Source organism: Solanum dulcamara, unplaced genomic scaffold, assembly GCF_947179165.1.
Source record: "Solanum dulcamara unplaced genomic scaffold, daSolDulc1.2 scaffold_184_ctg1, whole genome shotgun sequence".
Classification (NCBI taxonomy): Eukaryota; Viridiplantae; Streptophyta; class Magnoliopsida; order Solanales; family Solanaceae; genus Solanum; species Solanum dulcamara.
In genome coordinates, this window is record NW_026605101.1 from 1 (window position 1) to 19,335 (window position 19,335).

Below are 19,335 nucleotides of genomic sequence, written 5' to 3' on the forward strand. Positions count from 1 at the left end.
TGATGTCCCAGTTGGCTGGTCATGATGATGATGAGTTTCGGTGAGCATTCAGCACCTCTCGACGAGGCCTAGTCTGAGAGGGTTCTGTATCATGTTCTGTCCAATTCCATGCTCTCTAAAGCAGTCTCTACAAGTTGGTGAAGGCGTAGGAGAAGAGCGTGTAAGCAGCGAAAGCGGCGCTGTAGAAGACGGGCAAGTTGGCGTGCGACACGAACAGGCCGAGATCGTCGACTAGGCGCGCCATCAGCATGGCCATCACGAGTTTGAACGAGAGCCAGCTGATGTTGTGGGACGAGAGCGGGTTCTTGGCGTCGGCGTACAGCTCGCCGCTCGCTGAGGTCACGACGACGGGCTCGCCCGCCGCCGTGGCCGGGCCTTCGACAATGAGCTGTGCCTCAACTGGAACGAGCTGGTTCGCGTACTGCTTCAGTGGGAACAGCAGGCCCAAGCCGCAGCCGAGCGCAAAGCCGCAGTAGCGCATGATGGAGAAGAAGGGCGCCGTGTCGAGGTGGATGTACTCGCGCTTAACGCAGTGCGTGGTGGCCAACTTGATGGTCCAGCTGGGGTCAAAGCCGAGCGTCTGAAGCAGGCCAAAGGTTCCAAAGGCCGTGGCGAAGAGCACCAGCGAGGCGCCAACGTAATGCATGGCCTTGATGTCCTGCTGCGAGATGTAGCGCGCAACTAGAAGGCCCAGCGCGGCGCCGGCAAGACACTGATGCGGGAAATGGCAGCCTAGGAAGACGCGCGAAACGCTAACGACGGCCAGAAGTGTCGCATAGAGGCCCCAGGTGGCCGCCTGGCTCCCGAAGTTGTGCCTCAGGTCGTGCACCTGTTGACGCTGGCACTGGTAGTTGGTGTAGGCCTGCTGAAGCGACGACAGAATGACGTACCAGACGGCTGCAGTGACCATCGCGTGGCCGCTCGGATGTCCTGGCCCGAGCTCGCAGGTGATCGGAAACTGTTTGATGGGCGTCTGCTGGGGGTCGAAGTGGCCACTTGAGTAGACGTACCAATAGGGTCGCTCGCCGTGGAGGAACCACTTGAGGATTTGGTTGAGCCACTCGGCGATGGCGGTGGTCATGATCAGTTTCTTGCCAACTTTCGGGTCGAGCAGATAGGCCAGTGGCGAGTAGATGAGGAAGGCGTATTTGGGATCGAACACCTTCGACATGAGCTCCATGAAGGGCGCGGCGTCGCTCAGCGAGCTCTGGAGCGTGCTGATGGCCGGAATGGAGTAGTCGTAAAGCATTGTGTCCATGGTGGCTTGGCTTGATTTGAGCTTGGTTTCTCTAGTCTAAGTAACGGTAAAGTTGTGGTCGCTTTGGTCTCGTTGAGTTGCTTGCTGGTTAAGGGTATCGACTTGTTGATGGCTGGTCTGTGTCGCTTGGGATGATTCCGAAAATGTTTATGTACATCGAATGCTGCCAGTCTGGTTATATATAACCGCTCGGCGAGCAACTAGAGGGATGAGGCACGACGAGTGACATCTCGCTGAGATGATGATCGCACAGGCCGGCCGGCAGCGAGAACATTTTCGGGAAATGTTTTGCGGGGCGGAATTGTTGTTTGGAACTTCTGGCAAGCAGTTGGCCTTCTGGCAGGCCGCCGCTGGTTCGACGCCGAGAAGATTCATGCCGCCGGCTAGCCGCCAGAATGGAAAGTGTGCGGCAATCAGCAGTCGCCGAGCGACTGGCCACACAGACGCGGAGAGAGAGAGAGAGAGAGAGAGAGCACGATTTCTCGATGGATCGATGACGAGCTCTCGATTGCATCGACGCCAGAGGGCGGCTTGTCAGCCACTCGGCGCGTGTTGAGGCTTAACCGTTCTAGAGAGCTTGGCGCCGGCGCCTCGTGCTCGCCATGGCGCTCGGCAAGTTTTGATCACGTCTCAGGCTCATGGTCGGCCGGGCCGACGCCGCCGCAGAAGCAGCGCTGCCAGCCGCAGTGCAGCTCACAACTGCCTCTGGACAGAGAAACAACGGACGTCGGCGGCCAAGACAACAGAGGCATCCGCAATATGCAACTTGCTGCGCCAATCGCCGTACCTTCCAGAGCAATCTCCCCTTTGGCATTTACAGAAAAGTGGCGCCTGGAAACGTCTCGCTAACTGCTGGGTAAACAACCAGACAATCGATCATGCGCAGGTTGTACACGAGTTGCGAGTAGATGAGTTGAGCATGCTTCGCTTATCAGCGCTTAATTGCTCATTGATAAAGAGTCGAGCGCCAATGAGATAACATGGCGGGGTGCGCGAAATGCATTCTGTGTCGATTGTCGCGCACAGGATGCCCCGCACAGCGGCACGCTTGGCACAGAATGTCCCACGTGTTTTTTTTTCGAACACAGGCCCGGCCCAGACAGAACGTGCAAATTATTATCCCAAACCAAACAATCGCCCGTATTACTTAAGCCCACTAAAATGAACTAATCTGACGTCCTGTGGAGACAATTTTCTTCCCACACTCAGCACGGCACCATGAACGTTCCTCCGCCCTCACCCTATCTAAACTACCAGCCTTACAATGACCCGAATCAGTACATCATACCAAATGCGGCGCCCGGCCACACGAGAGGTCGTTTTGAGTTGGCCTTCAGTCAGATCGGTGGCTCCGTTTTGACCGGTGCTGCTTTCGGTGGAACGTTAGGCACTGTTCGAGGATTGAAACTAGTCAAGGATATGCCATCCTATGCCGTCAAACGAACTCAGATGCTCAACTCTATCGTCAAGGGTGGCACAACGTCGGCCAACGCTTTCGGCGTCGTTGCTCTAGTCTACTCAGCAATCGGCGTAGGCTTATCGCTCATGCGACAGGACGACGACATCAATACTATGACCGCAGCCACACTGACTGGCCTTGCAACGGCGGCAGTCACCAATAAGCATCAGACACTTCAAAAGACCCTCATCAGAACAGGCATTGGAGGGGCCATCGGCCTCGGTTTGTCGCTGATCTATTGCAACACTCCACTGTCTACCTTTAGGCGCGACGATTAAGCGATCTTAACCAGCACCTTGAATCACCTCCAGTTATCCGTTAGTTGAATCAAACGCCAGGATAGTAAAGTAAATGGAATAAGAGTATTGGGTACTCTGACAAAACTTTCTGATGATAACCCAGACCAGAATGGGTCCTTTAAAATGGTTTTATTTCATTGTATGGGGGCCTCAGCTGAAGGTTAACTGTATCACTTAGTGTGAAATTTCTTAGACCTATCCCGAGCGTGCTCGAGCAACAACTGGCATGGTTCAAATTGATCGCCGTAGAATTTCCTATACTTCTCCATAAAGCCCACGATTCTGTCGGCTCCGAATGTGTCAACATACCTAAATGGTCCACCCAGGAATGGTGGGAAACCCAAACCAAAGACCGCACCGATATCACCTTCAAGTGGGTTGTCCAAAATCCCTTCTTGCAAACACAGGACGGCCTCGTTCACAAACCGGGTTCCCATTCGCATCTGATGGTCTTCCATTGTGCAAGCGAGTTTAGGCTGGGTGCTGTACTTCTTAAGTATGCTTGTGACATCCTCGTTCAGGGCCCTCTCTTTCGACTTAGCATTCTCATAGATGAAAAATCCTTTGCCCGATTTTCGACCCTTGAACCCAGAGGCGACCATCTCTTCGAACACAGCCGGGTTCATGCCTGCGAAACGCTTCGAGAAGACCTGACCCAGGTCTTTGGAAACGTGCATGGCTACATCGACACCGACTTCATCAACGAGCGTGGCGGCTCCGACGGGAAAACCATAGGCTTTTGTGATAGAGTCGAGCTCTTTAGGCGAGATGCCCTCTTGGAGTAGGAGGATGGCCTCAGACAGAACTGGTGAGAGGATGCGAGTGGTGTAGAAGCCTGGCCCATCCTTGACAGTGATGACGACCTTGCCCTGTTGCAAACCGGCTTGCACCGCCACTTGACAAGCCCGCTTTGATGTCTTATCAGTCGTAATGATCTCTAGTAATTGCATTTTCTCAACGGGCGAAAAGTAGTGCATACCGATAAAGTTCTCAGGACTCTTGCTGGCTTGAGCGATTTGTGTGATTGGGAGGGCCGAAGTGTTGGAGGCAAAGATACAGTCGTCTCTGATCTCCTTCTCGACTTCCTGCACGACCTTGTGCTTGATGCCCAGGTCCTCGAATACGGCCTCAATCACTAGGTCCACATTCTTGAAACCCCGGTAGTCAGTCTGGGGCATCAATCTTGACATAGTGACCTCCTTCTCGTACTGTGTCATGGCTCTTCGCTTAACTCTCTTCTGCAGATTGCCCTCGATCTGATCAAAACCTCTGGCCAAACCCGGATTGTTGATGTCTTTCATAACGGTGTCGAGTCCCTTTTGGATTGAGACTTGACAAATACCAGCACCCATGAGACCGGCTCCCAAGACTGCGATGGTTTGGGCCGGCTTTTCGGGCTTGCCAAACCTATTCTTCTTGCAAAGAGTCTGGCCATGGTAAAGGCCGATCAGTGCTTTGGAATGCGTTGTGTGGGCTAGCTCGGCAAAAGCCTTGCGTTCCATCTCATAACCCTGGGCAGGTTTCTCGATGCCACCCTTGACCACCTCGAGAATTCGCAGTGGCGATGGGTAGAGACCGTTGGTCATCTTCATCACTTGAGCCTTAGCCTTGTTGAATACGAAGTCTCGCGCTGGACCGATGTTGGTGATCGCGGCTCGAGTCAGATTCTCAACGAATGGCCTATTGCGGACAATCTTGAATTTCTTGTCGGCGATCTGCCCAGCACGCATGACAGCGACCTCTTCAAGTTTGAACAGGGTTCTTCCATCTGGATCCGGGCCTACCGGCTTCACCAGCATGTCGACTAGGCCGGCCCTCTTCGCCTGGCTTGCACGGAGTTTCTTAGCTGTTAGGATCATGGTCAGAGCTGTCGGGATGTCGATCAGTTTGGGCAGTCTTTGGGTGCCACCAGCGCCTGGCAAAAGACCAAGCATGACCTCTGGTAAGGCAAATCCAGTCTTGGGAGAGTCTACAGCGATCCTGTAGTGGCAGGCCAGGGCCAATTCGCAGCCTCCGCCGAGACAATCGCCCATGACAGCTGCAACAAATGGTTTTGAGCTGTTCTCGATCTGATTGAAAATGTCTTGACCGTTTTTCGCCAGTGCCTCAGTCTCAGCTACACTCTTACAGTCGGCTATCATGTTGATGTCAGCACCAGCCACAAATGATGAAGTTTTGGCACTCATGATGACAGCGGCCTTAGCACTGGACGAAGGGAACTTGTTCATATGTTCGAGGACCTCCTCCATAAGGCCCTTGTTGAGGACATTGACTTTACTATCAGGACAATCGATCTTGAAGACCATGACATCGTCCTTGACGGAGGTTTTAACATACTGATAGCTGAGTTTGGTGGTATGGAGGCCACAAGCTCGTTGTGACAACCGACCGGTGGCAACATTGATGGCTTGGCTGAGTCGTTGAGAGTTGCTCAAGTGATGCTCGATGAGCCCTGAGGCTACTCGGAAAGCCATTTTTGAGGGTTATCTTCAAGCTCTAATTGTCTATTCTGGATGTCATTGGGTTTGAAGAACTACAATCACGAAAAGGAAGACCGTCTTTTTATTTGTTCAACGATAAGAAATGGCAATCGAAGAAAACACGCGCATGGCGCAAAAAGTTCGAATTAGCGCCTTTCGAGCGCAAAGCTCGCGATCCACAAGTTGTGTAGCGCAAATTTACTGTCTCTCTATATTGTTATTCCATTGATTTAGTCTTAATCGAACCAATCTCAAAATGGATTATGACGATATCGCCTGTCCAAGGTGTAAGACCACAAAGTATCGTAACCCAAATCTCAAACTGCTAGTCAATGTTTGCGGTCACCCGCTGTGCGAAAAATGTATCGAATCCATGTTTGCCACCGGGGTAGCCAAGTGCTTTCAATGTCCTACACCCTTGAAAAGGGGTAACTTCAAAAGACAGCTTTTCCAGGATAGCGGTGTCGAGAAAGACGTCCAAATCAGACGTGATATACTCAGGAAATTCAACGAGAGCCCAGACGCCTTCCCAACCCTACGAGCCTACAATGATTATCTGGAGAAGTTGGAGACAATAATCTACAATCTCGCGAACGACATAGACATAGATGAGACAAAAAGGTTACTCGATGAACTAAGAAGACCTAAAGAGGCAAAGAAGGAAGTTGTGGAAGAGAAGAAGCAACCGTACTTTCACAAAGTGGAACAGGAGGATCTCGAAGGCCCCGATATGCCCACCATCGATAATCGATACATCAAGGCTATCAGGACGTTCTCGACTCAGGAAGTTGCTGGCGGCTTCACGGCCGAGCTCGCCATCCGAAGAGCCATCAAAGAGGCTTTCTCGAGCCTCTATAGAAGAACAGCAATGACGTGATTGCAATTGTTGAATGAATCCAACTTTTTAATGAGTTTATGAAAACTAGATGAATCTTTACAAGGATCTACAAGCGGCCTTGATCTGTAGCAGCCTCCGCTTATTGGTATATTGTAAAAAAGTTGTGTAACAACTTCAACTTGCCGATTTTTCCTGCCTGCTCGCCTCGCCAGGCCATTACACTGTCTTGATATTTGTTGCCACCTTGGCGATTCCATTGGTTCGTCTCACTGATTGACCACACGAGGCCTGTTCCAGGAGGCCATTCGCGGTGGGTTGCATCTTGTTGCATGTGACTTCTTCTTCTTTCAAGGCTGCACAGTTTGCGTCTTTTGCATCGAGTTGGCGCTTCTTGCCGGCAGCTATCCGGCTTTGCTTCTTGTAGTAGGCGTCGCGGTAGAACATAGCAAAGAGCACGAGGAAGGCGCAGGCGACAGCCGCTTGCAGATAGCTGAAGAGGAGTGGAAACTTGCAGTCTTGCGACATGAACGTTTTCGTGGCGTTGATCATGACGAGCACGAACTGAATCATCTGGAGGCGAGTCAAATACTTCTTCCACCAGAGATAAGGCTGGACGCGCGGGCCGAAGGTGGTCAGGGCGTAGTAGGAGTACATGATGACATGAATGAAGGAGTTGACGAGCGGGAAGAAGCCGTTGGGGCCGCCGGGCGCAAGCTTGATGCCTATCCAGCAGAAGATGGGCACAATTGAGTGGTGGAAGACGTGCAGGAAGGTGACTTGCTCCTTCTTTTTGCGCAGCACAAAGAACACAGTGTCAAGAAGCTCAATGAGCTTGGTGAGGAAGAATAAATAGCCCAGATAGATGCCGCGCCGCGGCGATTGCCGGATGTCGCCGCCAAACTTGCCGCAGCCCCACGTGTCGAGTCCGTAGTTGCTGACGAGGAGGCCCTGAATGAAGAGCCACAAGTTGGCCAGGGTCATGCCCATGTTGTAGAGGAGGAGCAGCTTGTTGAGCTTGAACGGCTCGGCGCGCTTAGCCATCAGGCGGGGCCCTAGCGACAGCACAAAGTACAAATAAATACTGACCACGGCGATGATGTAAGACGGCCCGCCGCGCAACAGATAGAACTCATTCACGCGCTCATCTGTGATGCTGTCCCAGAAGCCGTCCGAGGCGATGTAGGCGCCCACGGGCCTCGTTGAGCCGGCGGAAGAGCTGCCGCTCGGGTTATCACTTGAGTTGATGGTCGTCGAGGTCGAGTACATGATGCCGGCGCTCGTCATGGTTTGCGCGAGATGAGGGCCGCTGATGATGGTTGTGTCTATGGAAGGCTATTGTTAAAGTGCGATGTGAGGGCCCGGTGGTGGTAGGAGAGACAGTAATGATAGTAATAATTTAGTTGCAGGGACTTGCTAGCGCTGTGACTTCTCGTGTGTCTGTGTGAGTGCGTGCTAGACTAACTTGAATTTTTGATTGAATATTTTGTTCTGGTCAGTAGAAATGGTGGTGTTTATGATGATGAATATGTTGGTGTTCAAACAATTGTATCGCACAGGCATATCGGCTCAAACGGGCTCCCTCTCAGTCTCGCTCCCTTTCCTGTATCTCAAAGTTCCATCACTGAGCGCGCTCGCTCAATGATTCACGCGGTCACCTCGTTCACTCGTAGTGCTTTCGCCGCGCGCTCGCAAGCACTTGTGTCGCCTTGACTTCGCCTTCGCTTGATCTGCAAATGATTAATTAATGAGAAGCACTCTCTATTCTTTCATTCGAATCACACACACACACACACACACACACACACATACAAAATGTATGGAAGGCGGCGGCAACGAATTGAAATCAAAGAGGGCGTTGAAGGAGGGAAAACAATTCACTCTCGACTAATTACTCGCAAGGAGAACACGAGCAACTGGTGCTTTCGGTGGCTGGTCTGCGAGCGTGCGCGCGCACTGTCCGCTGCTTGTTTGTCGTGCGTGCTCGTGATAACTCTTTGACTGCCAGCACCACCATTATTGATGCTGGCGCTCCTGGTCAAACACCGCCACCGCCCGGCGATCGTAGCAAATCGGTCTTGAGGGGATGGCCCATTGAGTGCGCGCGCCTGCCTCCCACCTAATTGGGTACGAATCTCACAACAGAGCTCACACGAGAGCAGCAGCAGCGCAGTGGCAAGCTACCGGCCAAGCCGGGCGAGCGACGACCACGACGAGCAAGCTATGCGGACGCGCGCGCCTGCGGCGCTAGCGCGAAACAAAGCGGGCTGAAGATAAAGTGGCAAGGCGCCACTTGTCGCGCTTTTGATCAATACGACTGGCAAAACTTTCTCAACGCGCGCGCTGGACTCGGGCGCCCACCAACCAACCGGCCGGCCCGGCTGAACCGAGATTGATTTTGTTTGCGCTCGCTCGTGTGAGTTGGTGGCTGCCGTGGTCGAAGGGGATGTTGCCCGGCGAGCGCCAACACCAAGCGGCCACTGAGCGCTGCAGGTCGAGCTTACGAGCGCCTCGCCAGGATGACTTATGATGATTGAAGTCTCTCTCTCTCCCTCTCTCTCTCCCTCCCTCTCTCTCGCTCTTCTCCGCCAGAAAAACTTATGATCATTATTTCTCAGTGTGCAAAACAGCGTCAGCAGCGCCAGCGGACGTACAAGCGGCCGTTGCCGCCTCGCTAAGCGAGAGTTTTCACAAAACCAAGGAAAATTTTCGCTTCCTCCATACGCACACACAGCGAGAAAGGGAGAGAAATTCAGACACAGCAGACGAAAACTTGCGAGCGCCGAGCCCTTGTCAAGAGCCTGGCTGTGTTTGCCACCGGCTCAAGAATTGTGCTAGCGAAAGGGCCATTTTTGCCCTTTTAAGTCATTGTGCGATGCTCGGGCAAGCTCGCCGACGTGGCCGCAACCGCTAACGCCACCTGTTCTCTGGAACGATCAATCGATCGATCGGATCTGCTTTGTCATCCGGCCGTCCAAGCGCGCAAAGGCGCGACAGAATCGTGCACACTTACGCAACGACCGCCCAGCAAGATGGCAACGGTGCGATATGGAAAGTGTGACGCTTGCTCGCTCGCTTGCTCGCTCGCAGGCTCTTGTTGTCGGCCGGCTAAAAGGCGGCGGCGAGTCTTGCCGGCCAGGCCAGACAGTCCAACAAGCCGGATGAAGACGTAGAAGGCTTCTGTCAGGAGCAGCCCAAAAGTGTCTGTGCAGACAAGCAGGCTCCAGTGGACGGACACTTGAACGGGTTGCGCGCGGTCGTTGCGCCCTCGCCAAGATTGCACCGCCCGGTGCGCCTCGCAGCCACTTGACAATCAGGTAGATGGAGCCTACGAGTCACCGGCGAGAAAGTGTTTCGCTCAGCGAGGGCGGTGACAGCCCCAAGCCTCAGCTCTCTAGCGTTAACCTCAGCGCCACTCCCGGATGCGATAGCGGCAGCGTTTCGTCGTCTGCTCGCGCTAGATCAAACCAATCGCCAGTCTGGCGCCTATCTCGCGGCGACGATCTTCCATAAGCTCTAGCGACTAGCAGCCGGCGTGAGAGAGCTTCAAGGCTCTTCGCTGCCAAGTATCCGTCGCGGTTAGTGTTGTGGCTCGGGCTGTGTCTCTATCGTCGCATGGGCCACTTGGCGCGAAGTCATTATTTATTGATCGTCACTGGCGGCAGCTCCGTGCTTGCTGTCCTTTGTTCTTCCGCGCTAGCTGGAAGCTCAACTCATTGCGCAACACCTTCGCTGGCCTGTCTCCACTAAACAATCGTCAGTGTGAAAACACACAGATTCAGATGACCATTTGTTTGCCTGCCCCGCAAGCTTGCTAGCCAGTCAGCCTGCCTAGGACGCAAAGTCAAGGGCCCAACTCACGAGAATCAAATGTTTGTCTCGCTCTCGCCCGGCTCCATCATATTGCCTGTCACCACTTCAGATCTCTCCAGGCGCTGTGCCCTCATTGTCCAACGCGTGCGCGACCTATTCATTGATTGATAATCTCGATCCGGCGGACGCGCGTAAAGAGGCTGCGATCAGTCGCCAAATCCAGAGCAATCAAAGCTCGAGACAGAAGAAACTGGCTGAGCCAACCCGACAAATCACTGGGTCAGAGGGACGCCCACGCCACGCGATTAGACGAGCGATTCACTGCGTTGGTGGTTGTGCTTTATCGATAGATATAGATTAATTCATAAATATATTTGCATAAACATATTCCACATCGTTTACATGATTTTCAATCCCAGATTTCTGTCTAGTTGGAGTTCTGTTATACTTGAAAAAGGTCAGCCTCTACAGCTCGTCGTGGTCGTACTTGGGACCCGAGAACTCGTCGCGAGTGATGTAGCCGTCATTGTCTTTGTCCTCGTGCTTGAACACCTCGTCCAACATCGAGCCATGGTCTTGCATGTCCTGCTGAGCACCCGGCTGGCTGTAGGCCTGCGACAGTTGGCGTTTTAGGAACTCGCCAACTTCGTGGCGCGACAACTTTCCGTCCTGGTCTGAGTCAATCTCCTTGAACACGTTGATTGGATTTGGGCCGTCTTCAACTTTCAGACACTCGACCTCGAAGATCAGGGTCGATTTGGCTGGGATCTTGTCATGGGCAGCCTGATTTGGCGAAATAAGGGACTCTTTCGGTTAGTCTTGTCGCTCGATTGTTTAGAATGTATGTTAAAGTGCATGGCATTCGGATACTCACATCACCGTAGGCGAGATTTGGTGGGATGACCAGCTTTCTCTTCTCGCCCTCGCAAATATCAAGTAGACCCTTGTCCCATCCTCGAATCACTTGGCCAATACCCAACTGGAATGAGAATGGCTCGTTTCGTTCATAACTGTCATGAATTTCTTAAGGGGAAGAAGATGATTAGTTAGGGTTCAAATCTTTGCATATTCATGCGTGACGACAGACCTTTGGCTCACCTGGAATCGAAAACTTCGCCGTTCTCGAGAGTTCCCTTGTAGTGGAGAGTGAGCACATCAGTCAATTTGGCCTTTCTTGGGCAGTCATCGGGTTTGAAGAGGTTGTGCATCTCCACGTCGGGCTCCGAACAATGTACAAGTGACAAGGCGAGACAAATCACTGTAAGATGAGTGGCGACCGAGTGGATCATCTTGATTGCTTCGTTAGTAATTTAAGTAGTTTATTATTTATGTAATTTAGATGGTTGAGTACCAATAAGATATCTCTATGGCAAAATTTTTCCTTTATGTAATGGCCAGAGATGATTGCGAAGAAACTGCAAATGTCAATGGAAAAATCTCCCACAAATCCACGCCTGACAGACCACGATGATGACCACTGCACCTGTTGCGCCATTCCCAGCGAAGCGCCGCAAAACGCCTCAAAATACAGATTTCATATTATGCAACATTCGCACACATTTAAGGCATGACTTTTCGAAAATTTTTAAGTATGGTTGAAAACGAAATAAGATTCACACGAAACTCAACTCGTATGGGAGTGTGGTTATTTGATGATTTGTTATTACAACTACAAGTACAAGCCCTCTGGGGTACCTTCCTTCTTCCTGTAGAGCACAGTCTCTTTCGAGCTTCGGAAATCTTCCATGGTCACCTTCATTCGACGCTCGCGAAGAGCCAGAAGACCGGCCTCTGTACACACAGCCTTGATGTCCGCACCACTCAGGTCGTCCTTGGCCATTACTAGTTCGTCGAAAGCCACATCTTCGGCCAATGTCATCTTGGCAGTGTGAATGTTGAAAATGCGCCGCTTCGTTTTCTCATCCGGCAGAGGGAATTCAATCTTACGGTCGATACGACCTGGACGAATCAAGGCTGGATCAAGAGTTTCAATCCTGTTCGTAGCCATGATAACTTTGACATCACCTCGGGAGTCGAAGCCGTCCAACTGATTGAGTAACTCCAACATGGTTCTCTGGATTTCACGTTCTCCTCCTGAATTTGAGTCGTAACGCTTCGTTCCAACGGCATCGATCTCATCTATGAACACAATAGATGGGGCGTGCTCCTCGGCAACACGGAACAATTCTCTCACCAGCTTAGGGCCATCACCGAGATACTTCTGAATGAGCTCAGAGCCGACGACACGAAGGAAAGTTGCCGAAGTCTGATTTGCCACTGCCTTTGCCAATAATGTTTTACCCGTGCCGGGTGGCCCATAAAGGATGACACCTTTTGGCGGTCTTATACCCATTTCCTCATAGTATTCGGGATGTGTTAGAGGTAATTCTACTGACTCCTTGATTTCTTGAATTTGTTGATCTAAACCACCAATATCTGCATAGGTTTCCTGAGGTGCCTTCTCAAGTTTCATGACTGTCACCATTGGATCGACATCATCATTTAAAACTCCTACGACGGCATGTACCTTGTGATTGAGTAGTACACTACTGTTGGGTTCTAGTTGCTCCTTGTCAACAAAGCTCAAAATCGAGACATAATGTTCGGATCCGACTGATGTGGAAACGATGGCGTGGTTGTCATCAATGATCTCTTCGAGGTTACCAACACTCATCGGAGTTCCACGTAGGTCGTCTACCTTCGATTGCTCATCATCATCCTTCTCCTCCTGTTTCACATTCAGAGTTGCATTGATGTTCTTCAAGAATTCGTCCTCCAGGAGCAACCAGTCGGAGATACGCTCCATCTTGAGTAGCTTGAGCCTACATCGAGCATGAGGCGTGACACCCGGTAGCTTTGAAGCCACATCGGGTCCCCTTCTTGGCTTCTTTCGGCCCTTGGTTCGGCCAGTTCTTGTTGGCGGCTGCGGTCTCTCACGCTTGCCCTTCTGATCTCCCTTCTTCTCGTTCTGGTTGGCAGAGGCTTGATTGCCCATGGTGCCTAATCCGATCTAGAAATTTAAGTATCCAGGATGTTAGGCTGGTAGTAATATGTTTTTAGGGTTGTCATAAGATATGACTCTCGAGAGGATAATATTTTTGTCCACCTGACGAACACAAAAAGACAGGCTTTCTGCTTGGCCGAAACCGATGCAACTCGGCCGATGCGCACGGAATTTGAATCGTGTTTTCGCGCCAATGTGCAGGCGAACATGTTACAGAAATTGGTGCGGCATCTGGACGGAAAACTAGGAGTATTAGTGAAGGATTTTTTGCAAACTATCGAGCTACCTTCGCTCCGATCGATTCATTGACCACAAAAACAATTGCGCAACCCAATCTCATCTCAACGAGAGTCAAGTTTGTTTCTGCATTCAATCTCAGACAGGAGATATTTAGACTGGCTATGGCACTTGCTCAGCTCACAAGTCCCAGTCCAACTGGACAAGATACACGAGTCTCAATCACGAAGCTTCCAGATGCTGCTGCAATCGACAAGAAGATACAGTAGATGATAATGTTAATGAGATTCCTGCGTCCTCGAGTGCAATTGCAAGTCTCGAGCTGTGGCTGGCGCCCTTTGAGAGATCAATCATCTTTTGGGCCGAAATTTTCGCCTCCGCTCGCTTCTTGGCTGACAAATGTCCCCAGCAAACTGCTTTGGAGGCTGAATGAGGAAGTTTGAGGGGAAGGGCTCTTGATTAATATGGCTCATGTCGAGCAGCTTGACCATTTTGATGAATAGGCGTCAAGAGGCGGCACCCGGGAAACAAAAGAGGCCGACATCATTCGTGATGAGACGGGCCCGAGAGAGGCGGCCCGCGCGGCGCGCGAATCGATGATCAGCCTGATGGATTAGACATTCTGGCGACAATCTAGACAAAGAAGCGAGGCCGCAAGCCGCAGGCCAACGAACGCCTCTGCGCGTCTGAAGTGAAATTTTTCGCAACTTTTTCATTCGTCAGGCTTATGGTTTGCATACGAACTTGTGCATGATGAAATAATTCAGCTGCACTATTGCTAATGGTGCTGCTGATGCCATGGCTTGCGCGTCACAAGCAAACAGAAGCGCCGAGTAAAGTTCGCCTGATCGGCTGGCGGAAGAGATTTCGACTCACTTAGAACGATGCGCCTGCGACCGATGATGTTTGGCATGCGCTCGCATCCATGGCTCTTAATCAACGACGAAGCTTGATTGCTCGAGTGGCATCACTTTGCCACCCTACTATGTTGACGATGGTGACAGAGACGATCATCAGGATGGCTTCGCCTCTCGTGCCATATTGAGGCCAAACACACGGCCAACAAAGTAGGCAAACATGCAATGACGGAGCCGAAATCGATTCGAACTCTCGATGACCAGAAGAGTTTGATTTTTGGCTTCATTCTTGTCTGTCCATCCACTGAGATCACTTGATATAAATCTGAATGCACATTGCCTGCTTCAAGCTGAAAAACTAGGAAATTTTGCCGGAGTTTTAGACATTTAGAGCAAGAGCAAGATGAGAGTCCAACCGCGTCGTAGCCAGCAGAATAGCGCCGTCTTTTTCATTCTCGGATTGACGATTGGCGGCGTCTTGCTGGCCAGATTGACCCCAAGCAAGCGAAGACCGGCGTTCGTCGATGCTGCCTCGACGGACGATGCCGGCTTGTCGTCCTACTTCAGCTCAGCCAGGCAGCTGCTCAGCACGGGCCTCGATGCTCACAACTCGGCGCGCACCTACTCGAGCTTGATGCCGAACGAGAACCCGCGAACGGAGCAAATGTTGCGCGAAACCATCGAGAGGACATCCGATCTTATTGAAGACTACCAGCACGAGGGCCTCTCGAACTTTCCCGCACTTCCCAATGCCATGGGTTTGGGCGCGCTGACGCGTCTTCCCGACAAGCTGCTACGCGCGGAGATGTCCATGTTGCAGGGCGGGATTCGCATGGCCGAGGAGATGCGCGAGCGCCCGATACAGGCAACAATCAACGTGCCGCAGGGTGGGTAGACAGTTTCGTGTACAACCCTCTCTCTCTCTCTCTCTCTCTCTCTCTCTCTCTCTCTCTCTCTCTCTCTCTCTCTCTCTCTCTCTCTCTCTCTCTCTCTCTCTCTCTCTCTCTCTCTCTCTCTCTCTCTCGAGAACAATCAACAGTCTCAACTAGACAACTTACTCATCTAACGTTACCCCAACAACATTCTCAGAGCTCTCCACAATGTTCATGAGGATGCTACACCAGCTGAACCAGTGAGCACGGCGTCACCGAATGACTTGTTCCACAGAGGCCGCTACGCAAGCATCAGTTGTGATAGGCGCGCTCTCGCGTGCACTTGGTAGTGGCAAATGCGCAAATGCGAGGGAAACTCGATGTTGAGACTGGAATAAAGCAAATCGACAACTAGAACCACCACCATCGACACGAAGGTTGGATGTGTTCGAGTTCACTCATGCACGACATTGTTTATTATTGTTATTGCCCGGCTGCTCGTGCAACAAGGCAATGATAACAATCATTTTGGCACAACAGCATGGGCACAATAACACTCAATTTTTGTTCCAACTCTAGCCCGAATCACGAATCATGTTGCCGTATTGTTGCTCGGGTTTGTTCGTTTTCAGCGAAGCGTCGCGCCGCGCGAGCGCACGCCTTTGATATAGATCGCGGCCTGGCGAGCTTCAGAGCGCGCGCTCGGGATGAATGCCGCCCATTTCGTCGTGGCGCCGCTGGACTTGCTGGTAGTGATTGTGGCGATTCTGTGCCCAAAGGGCGGCCACATGCGTATTTTGATACTGCTGAAAGACTGCATGGGCGCCGTAGGCCAGGTAGTTGGTGGCCGCCGCCGGCTTGTAGGCCTGTATGTGCTGCTGATGGTGGTGCTGGTGCTGCTGGTGCTGCTGGGCCAGGTGCTGATGGTGAGCGGCGGCCACAGCGGCGTTGCTGTGCTGGTGCTGATGCTCCCCTGCGTCGATGTGATGCTGCACTTGGTGCAGATGGGCGCCCGCGTGCATTTGTTGTTGTTGCTGCTGCTGCTGCAACTGGTGATGGTGCAAGTGGAGCTGTTGCTGGTGCTGGTTCTGTTGCTGAAGATGATCGGCCGCCACGAAGGCTGGATGTGAGGCAGAAAAGCCGGCTGTCTCGCCATAGTTCTGAGCTGCAGCTGCGGCGGCCGCGGCAGCAGCGGCCGCTGCCGCGTACTGCTGATGACGCTGATGTTGCCGCTCTATCGATGGCGACGACAGGTCGCTAGCGGCATCATTCGGCGTGCTGGCCGGCTGGAACTGGCTGGCAGTTGGCTGCACCGTGGGCGAAGCGAGCTCCTCCTCGTCCTCTGGCTGCTCCTGATATGATTCGTCCTGGTCGTCGCCTTCGGAGCCGTTCGAGGAGGGTGCCATCGGCTCGGCCGACTGGCCCACAATGGTGGCCTTCTGGAGGTGTGACTTATTCCGTAAGATGCGACTTATACTCGACACGCTGGGCACATTGAATCTATCGCAGATGCCTTTCTCGATGAGTCTATCTTTGATCTCCCAGGCGAAGATGCCCGGATCGGAGGTCTTCAATTCTCGAATGTATTTCACAACCTTGGGTGTGGTGACTCGCGGCTTGCTGCCGCCAATGGCGCCAGGCAAGAAGGAGCCGGTGTCGTTGAAGCGGGCGAGGATCTTGGAGACGCAGCCGTGCGACACCTTCAGCTGGCGACTAATGTCGCAGGGCCGCACGCCGAGCTTGGCCATCTCAATGATACGGCTGCGCGTCATGTTGGGGAGCGGGCGACCGTTCACGAAGTAGCCGCCGAGCTGGTTCATCTCGCCATAGGGCTGCTGGTTGGCAGCCGCAGCAGCCACAGCGAACAAGTGTTGCTGCTGCTGCTGGCCCTGGCTCACGAGGTGCGTGCTTGAGTTCATGGTGCTCGATGGATGTTGCATCTTGTCGTCTGGTTGCTCTGCTTGCCAATTGTAGTTGCGCCTGAGCTTCCTTTCGAATTTCTTCGTCAGGTCTTAAATCTGTTGCTACCCAGAATTAATTTGATCTGATTTCGCATCGGCCAAGAGCCTCGACGGGCGGTGAAATTGTTTCAATCTGGAGAGTGCGATACTCGCCTGTAGCCGATTGTGCGACCCGCCAGCGGCTCCGCTCGACTTGGCGTTTGATAGCGCGCAGTCGAGAGCATGTTGGACCCGAAGTGAAGCGCGCCGCAGTCAGCCTTGCGCCTGCGCGACGCAGGATCGGCCAATAGAATCGAGTTGATTGTTGGCGCAGGCGCACTCTCGAACTTTGATTGTCCGTTTTGATCATCAGCGTTGCCAGGGCCCGTGTGGCCTCGCGCTCGTGCTGCACGCTGCCGTTGGCACCAACAGCCGTGAAGCGCCAATGAAATGGGACTCCGAATTGTGCTGTCTCGCGGCTTCTCGTGTTTGTAAATCGGCAAGTTACAACTGAAAGCGAGTGCAGAGGTTGCGACGAGGCAGCGTCCAGCTAGTTTGTCGGCGCCTCTTGCGCTCGCTCGAGAGAATGATGTGCATCATATTTTGCCTCCAAAGCAGAATGTGTAACACGCACACAGCTCAGGCCTCGCCTCGCTTGATCGCGTCACCAGTTCGACGAGCCCGTGGGCTCGGAAATTGCGACACCGCCGCCGCCTTATAGACGCCATCCGTTGCGGCGCTAACTGCGCTCGGGACCGATATGGCCGTGCCAGCCTCGTCGAGTCAAAGCAAATGCGACAGCGCGATTGCAGCGTTTCATCGTGCAAAAGTATGAGCCAGCTAGCTCACAAGCCAACCCACGGGCCAGCTAGGCACAAGCACAATCGAAACTCGGCGGCTGATGAGCCGAGCGACTACATCAATCGTCGCTTAATCAAAGGCACCGGGTTGCAGCTCGGCGAGCGCACAGGCGAAAGTGCCCGAAGGTCGCTGGCGCCAGTGCGGCAGCTCTCCACCTCACCCGCTGGCTCCGTACAGTTTGCGAGCACCGAGTTGCATCACATTGGTGGCGCGGTGATTTATGTGGCTTGTTCGTTGTGTTTCTTGCTCGGCGCGGCGCGCCGAGCAGCAAGCGCCTCCGCTCAGTGACGGATCTGTTTACAAAAAGCGGCCGCACGAGCGGGAACGAACTCACTCTCACTCCGCGCCTGCTCGCAGTCCTATAGAAAGTTAATTGATTTCTCGAAATGGAAGAGGCCTGAGCCGCCGGCGGAGGACTTCTTGGATCTAGCTCGGCGCGTAACTTGATAGTCGTCTCTATAAGGAGAAGGCGCCCTCGCTCGCTGGCCATGGTAGCTGTCGTCGAGAAACAATCAAACAAAAAGCTGGGAAGGAGAATGGTCGAGCGGGGTGAAGTGTGGCCTGGGCGTGGGGCGATGGCTCGCATGTCTTGCGGATGTACCACACACGCTGCCCGCTGATGTCAATACTTCTTACAAAAAGCGAAGATGTCAAAGAGGAGCATTCGGCACGGGCACCAAGCCGTTCGGGCCTCTGTTTGCCAGGCGTCAGTCAGCTACAGTGAGGCATGAGGAAACAGGCTCGCACACTCATCTGGAGCTCATCGGCGGCTCGCTCATATCCAGTTCTTTCAAATAACAGCACTCGCCGCGAATTCTGTACAGCCTGGTTATTTGACAACTCTCGAAGGCCAGCTAATGCCGGGGCGGTCGGCACGTTTCATCCGCCAGTGAAAGCTGGCAAATTTTGCCTCCAACTCGACTTAGACCAACTCGAAGCTCCAAAACTCGAAGAGCGCGCTCACATTCCTCGCGCCCTCCAGAAACACTTTCGCCTGCGCCGCCTCCCACTGCCGGCTCGCTGGCGCTACTACTTTTTGCTGGTAGTTCTTAAATTAGCGCGTCTGGTGTGCATTACTGTTTTTCGGCTGACGCCGCCGAGCGACACTTCGGGGGCGCGAGAAACAAAACTCGAGCATCCTAATGGGCAAGGCGGCGCTTGCCTTTGCTCACCCGACGGGCCGGCCGCTCGCTGGCCAGCGTGCGGCCACTAATTAAAGCCAGAGACAATTGGCATGTCTCAATGGGGGCCATGTCATTTAGCGCGCTGCGGCCGCGCTCGACTCTAAGTGGCCGCTTGTCCAGCGCTGCAAACAAACGACCGCTCTCGCCGCCATTGGCCACTCCAACCTGTCCAACGCTAATGGCAATCTGCCGCCGCCGGCTGTTGGAAAAGAGGCGCCCGCGACACGAGTCGAGCC

The 19,335-nt window shown here is 53.0% G+C and overlaps 8 protein-coding genes across 8 annotated transcripts; 3 read left to right on the forward strand and 5 right to left on the reverse strand.

The window, feature by feature from the left end:
* Window positions 1-127: 127 nt before the first annotated feature.
* LOC129879811 (uncharacterized) lies at window positions 128-1,258 on the reverse strand. The gene has a single exon (XM_055953541.1). The coding sequence runs from the start codon at window positions 1,256-1,258 to the stop codon at window positions 128-130; it is 1,131 nt and encodes a 376-aa protein (XP_055809516.1).
* Window positions 1,259-2,476: 1,218 nt separating this feature from the next.
* Window positions 2,477-2,995, forward strand: LOC129879806 (uncharacterized). The gene has a single exon (XM_055953536.1). The coding sequence runs from the start codon at window positions 2,477-2,479 to the stop codon at window positions 2,993-2,995; it is 519 nt and encodes a 172-aa protein (XP_055809511.1).
* Window positions 2,996-3,186: 191 nt separating this feature from the next.
* Window positions 3,187-5,490, reverse strand: LOC129879807 (uncharacterized). The gene has a single exon (XM_055953537.1). The coding sequence runs from the start codon at window positions 5,488-5,490 to the stop codon at window positions 3,187-3,189; it is 2,304 nt and encodes a 767-aa protein (XP_055809512.1).
* A 262-nt stretch (window positions 5,491-5,752) lies between these two features.
* LOC129879808 (uncharacterized) lies at window positions 5,753-6,373 on the forward strand. The gene has a single exon (XM_055953538.1). The coding sequence runs from the start codon at window positions 5,753-5,755 to the stop codon at window positions 6,371-6,373; it is 621 nt and encodes a 206-aa protein (XP_055809513.1).
* Window positions 6,374-6,550: 177 nt separating this feature from the next.
* Window positions 6,551-7,618, reverse strand: LOC129879809 (uncharacterized). The gene has a single exon (XM_055953539.1). It carries the CDS (start codon window positions 7,616-7,618, stop codon window positions 6,551-6,553), a length of 1,068 nt encoding a protein of 355 aa, XP_055809514.1.
* A 2,867-nt stretch (window positions 7,619-10,485) lies between these two features.
* On the reverse strand, window positions 10,486-11,579 carry LOC129879813 (uncharacterized). Its single transcript, XM_055953543.1, has 3 exons — window positions 11,243-11,579; window positions 11,019-11,154; window positions 10,486-10,927 (listed from the first exon to the last, which is right to left on the reverse strand). Exons 1-3 carry the CDS (start codon window positions 11,431-11,433, stop codon window positions 10,610-10,612), a joined length of 645 nt encoding a protein of 214 aa, XP_055809518.1. The 5' UTR covers window positions 11,434-11,579; the 3' UTR covers window positions 10,486-10,609.
* A 213-nt stretch (window positions 11,580-11,792) lies between these two features.
* On the reverse strand, window positions 11,793-13,211 carry LOC129879812 (uncharacterized). The gene has a single exon (XM_055953542.1). It carries the CDS (start codon window positions 13,137-13,139, stop codon window positions 11,814-11,816), a length of 1,326 nt encoding a protein of 441 aa, XP_055809517.1. The 5' UTR covers window positions 13,140-13,211; the 3' UTR covers window positions 11,793-11,813.
* Window positions 13,212-14,645: 1,434 nt separating this feature from the next.
* On the forward strand, window positions 14,646-15,444 carry LOC129879810 (uncharacterized). The gene is made up of 2 exons (XM_055953540.1): window positions 14,646-15,129; window positions 15,332-15,444. The coding sequence occupies exons 1-2, from the start codon at window positions 14,646-14,648 to the stop codon at window positions 15,376-15,378; spliced, it is 531 nt and encodes a 176-aa protein (XP_055809515.1). The 3' UTR covers window positions 15,379-15,444.
* The last annotated feature ends 3,891 nt before the right edge of the window (window positions 15,445-19,335 follow it).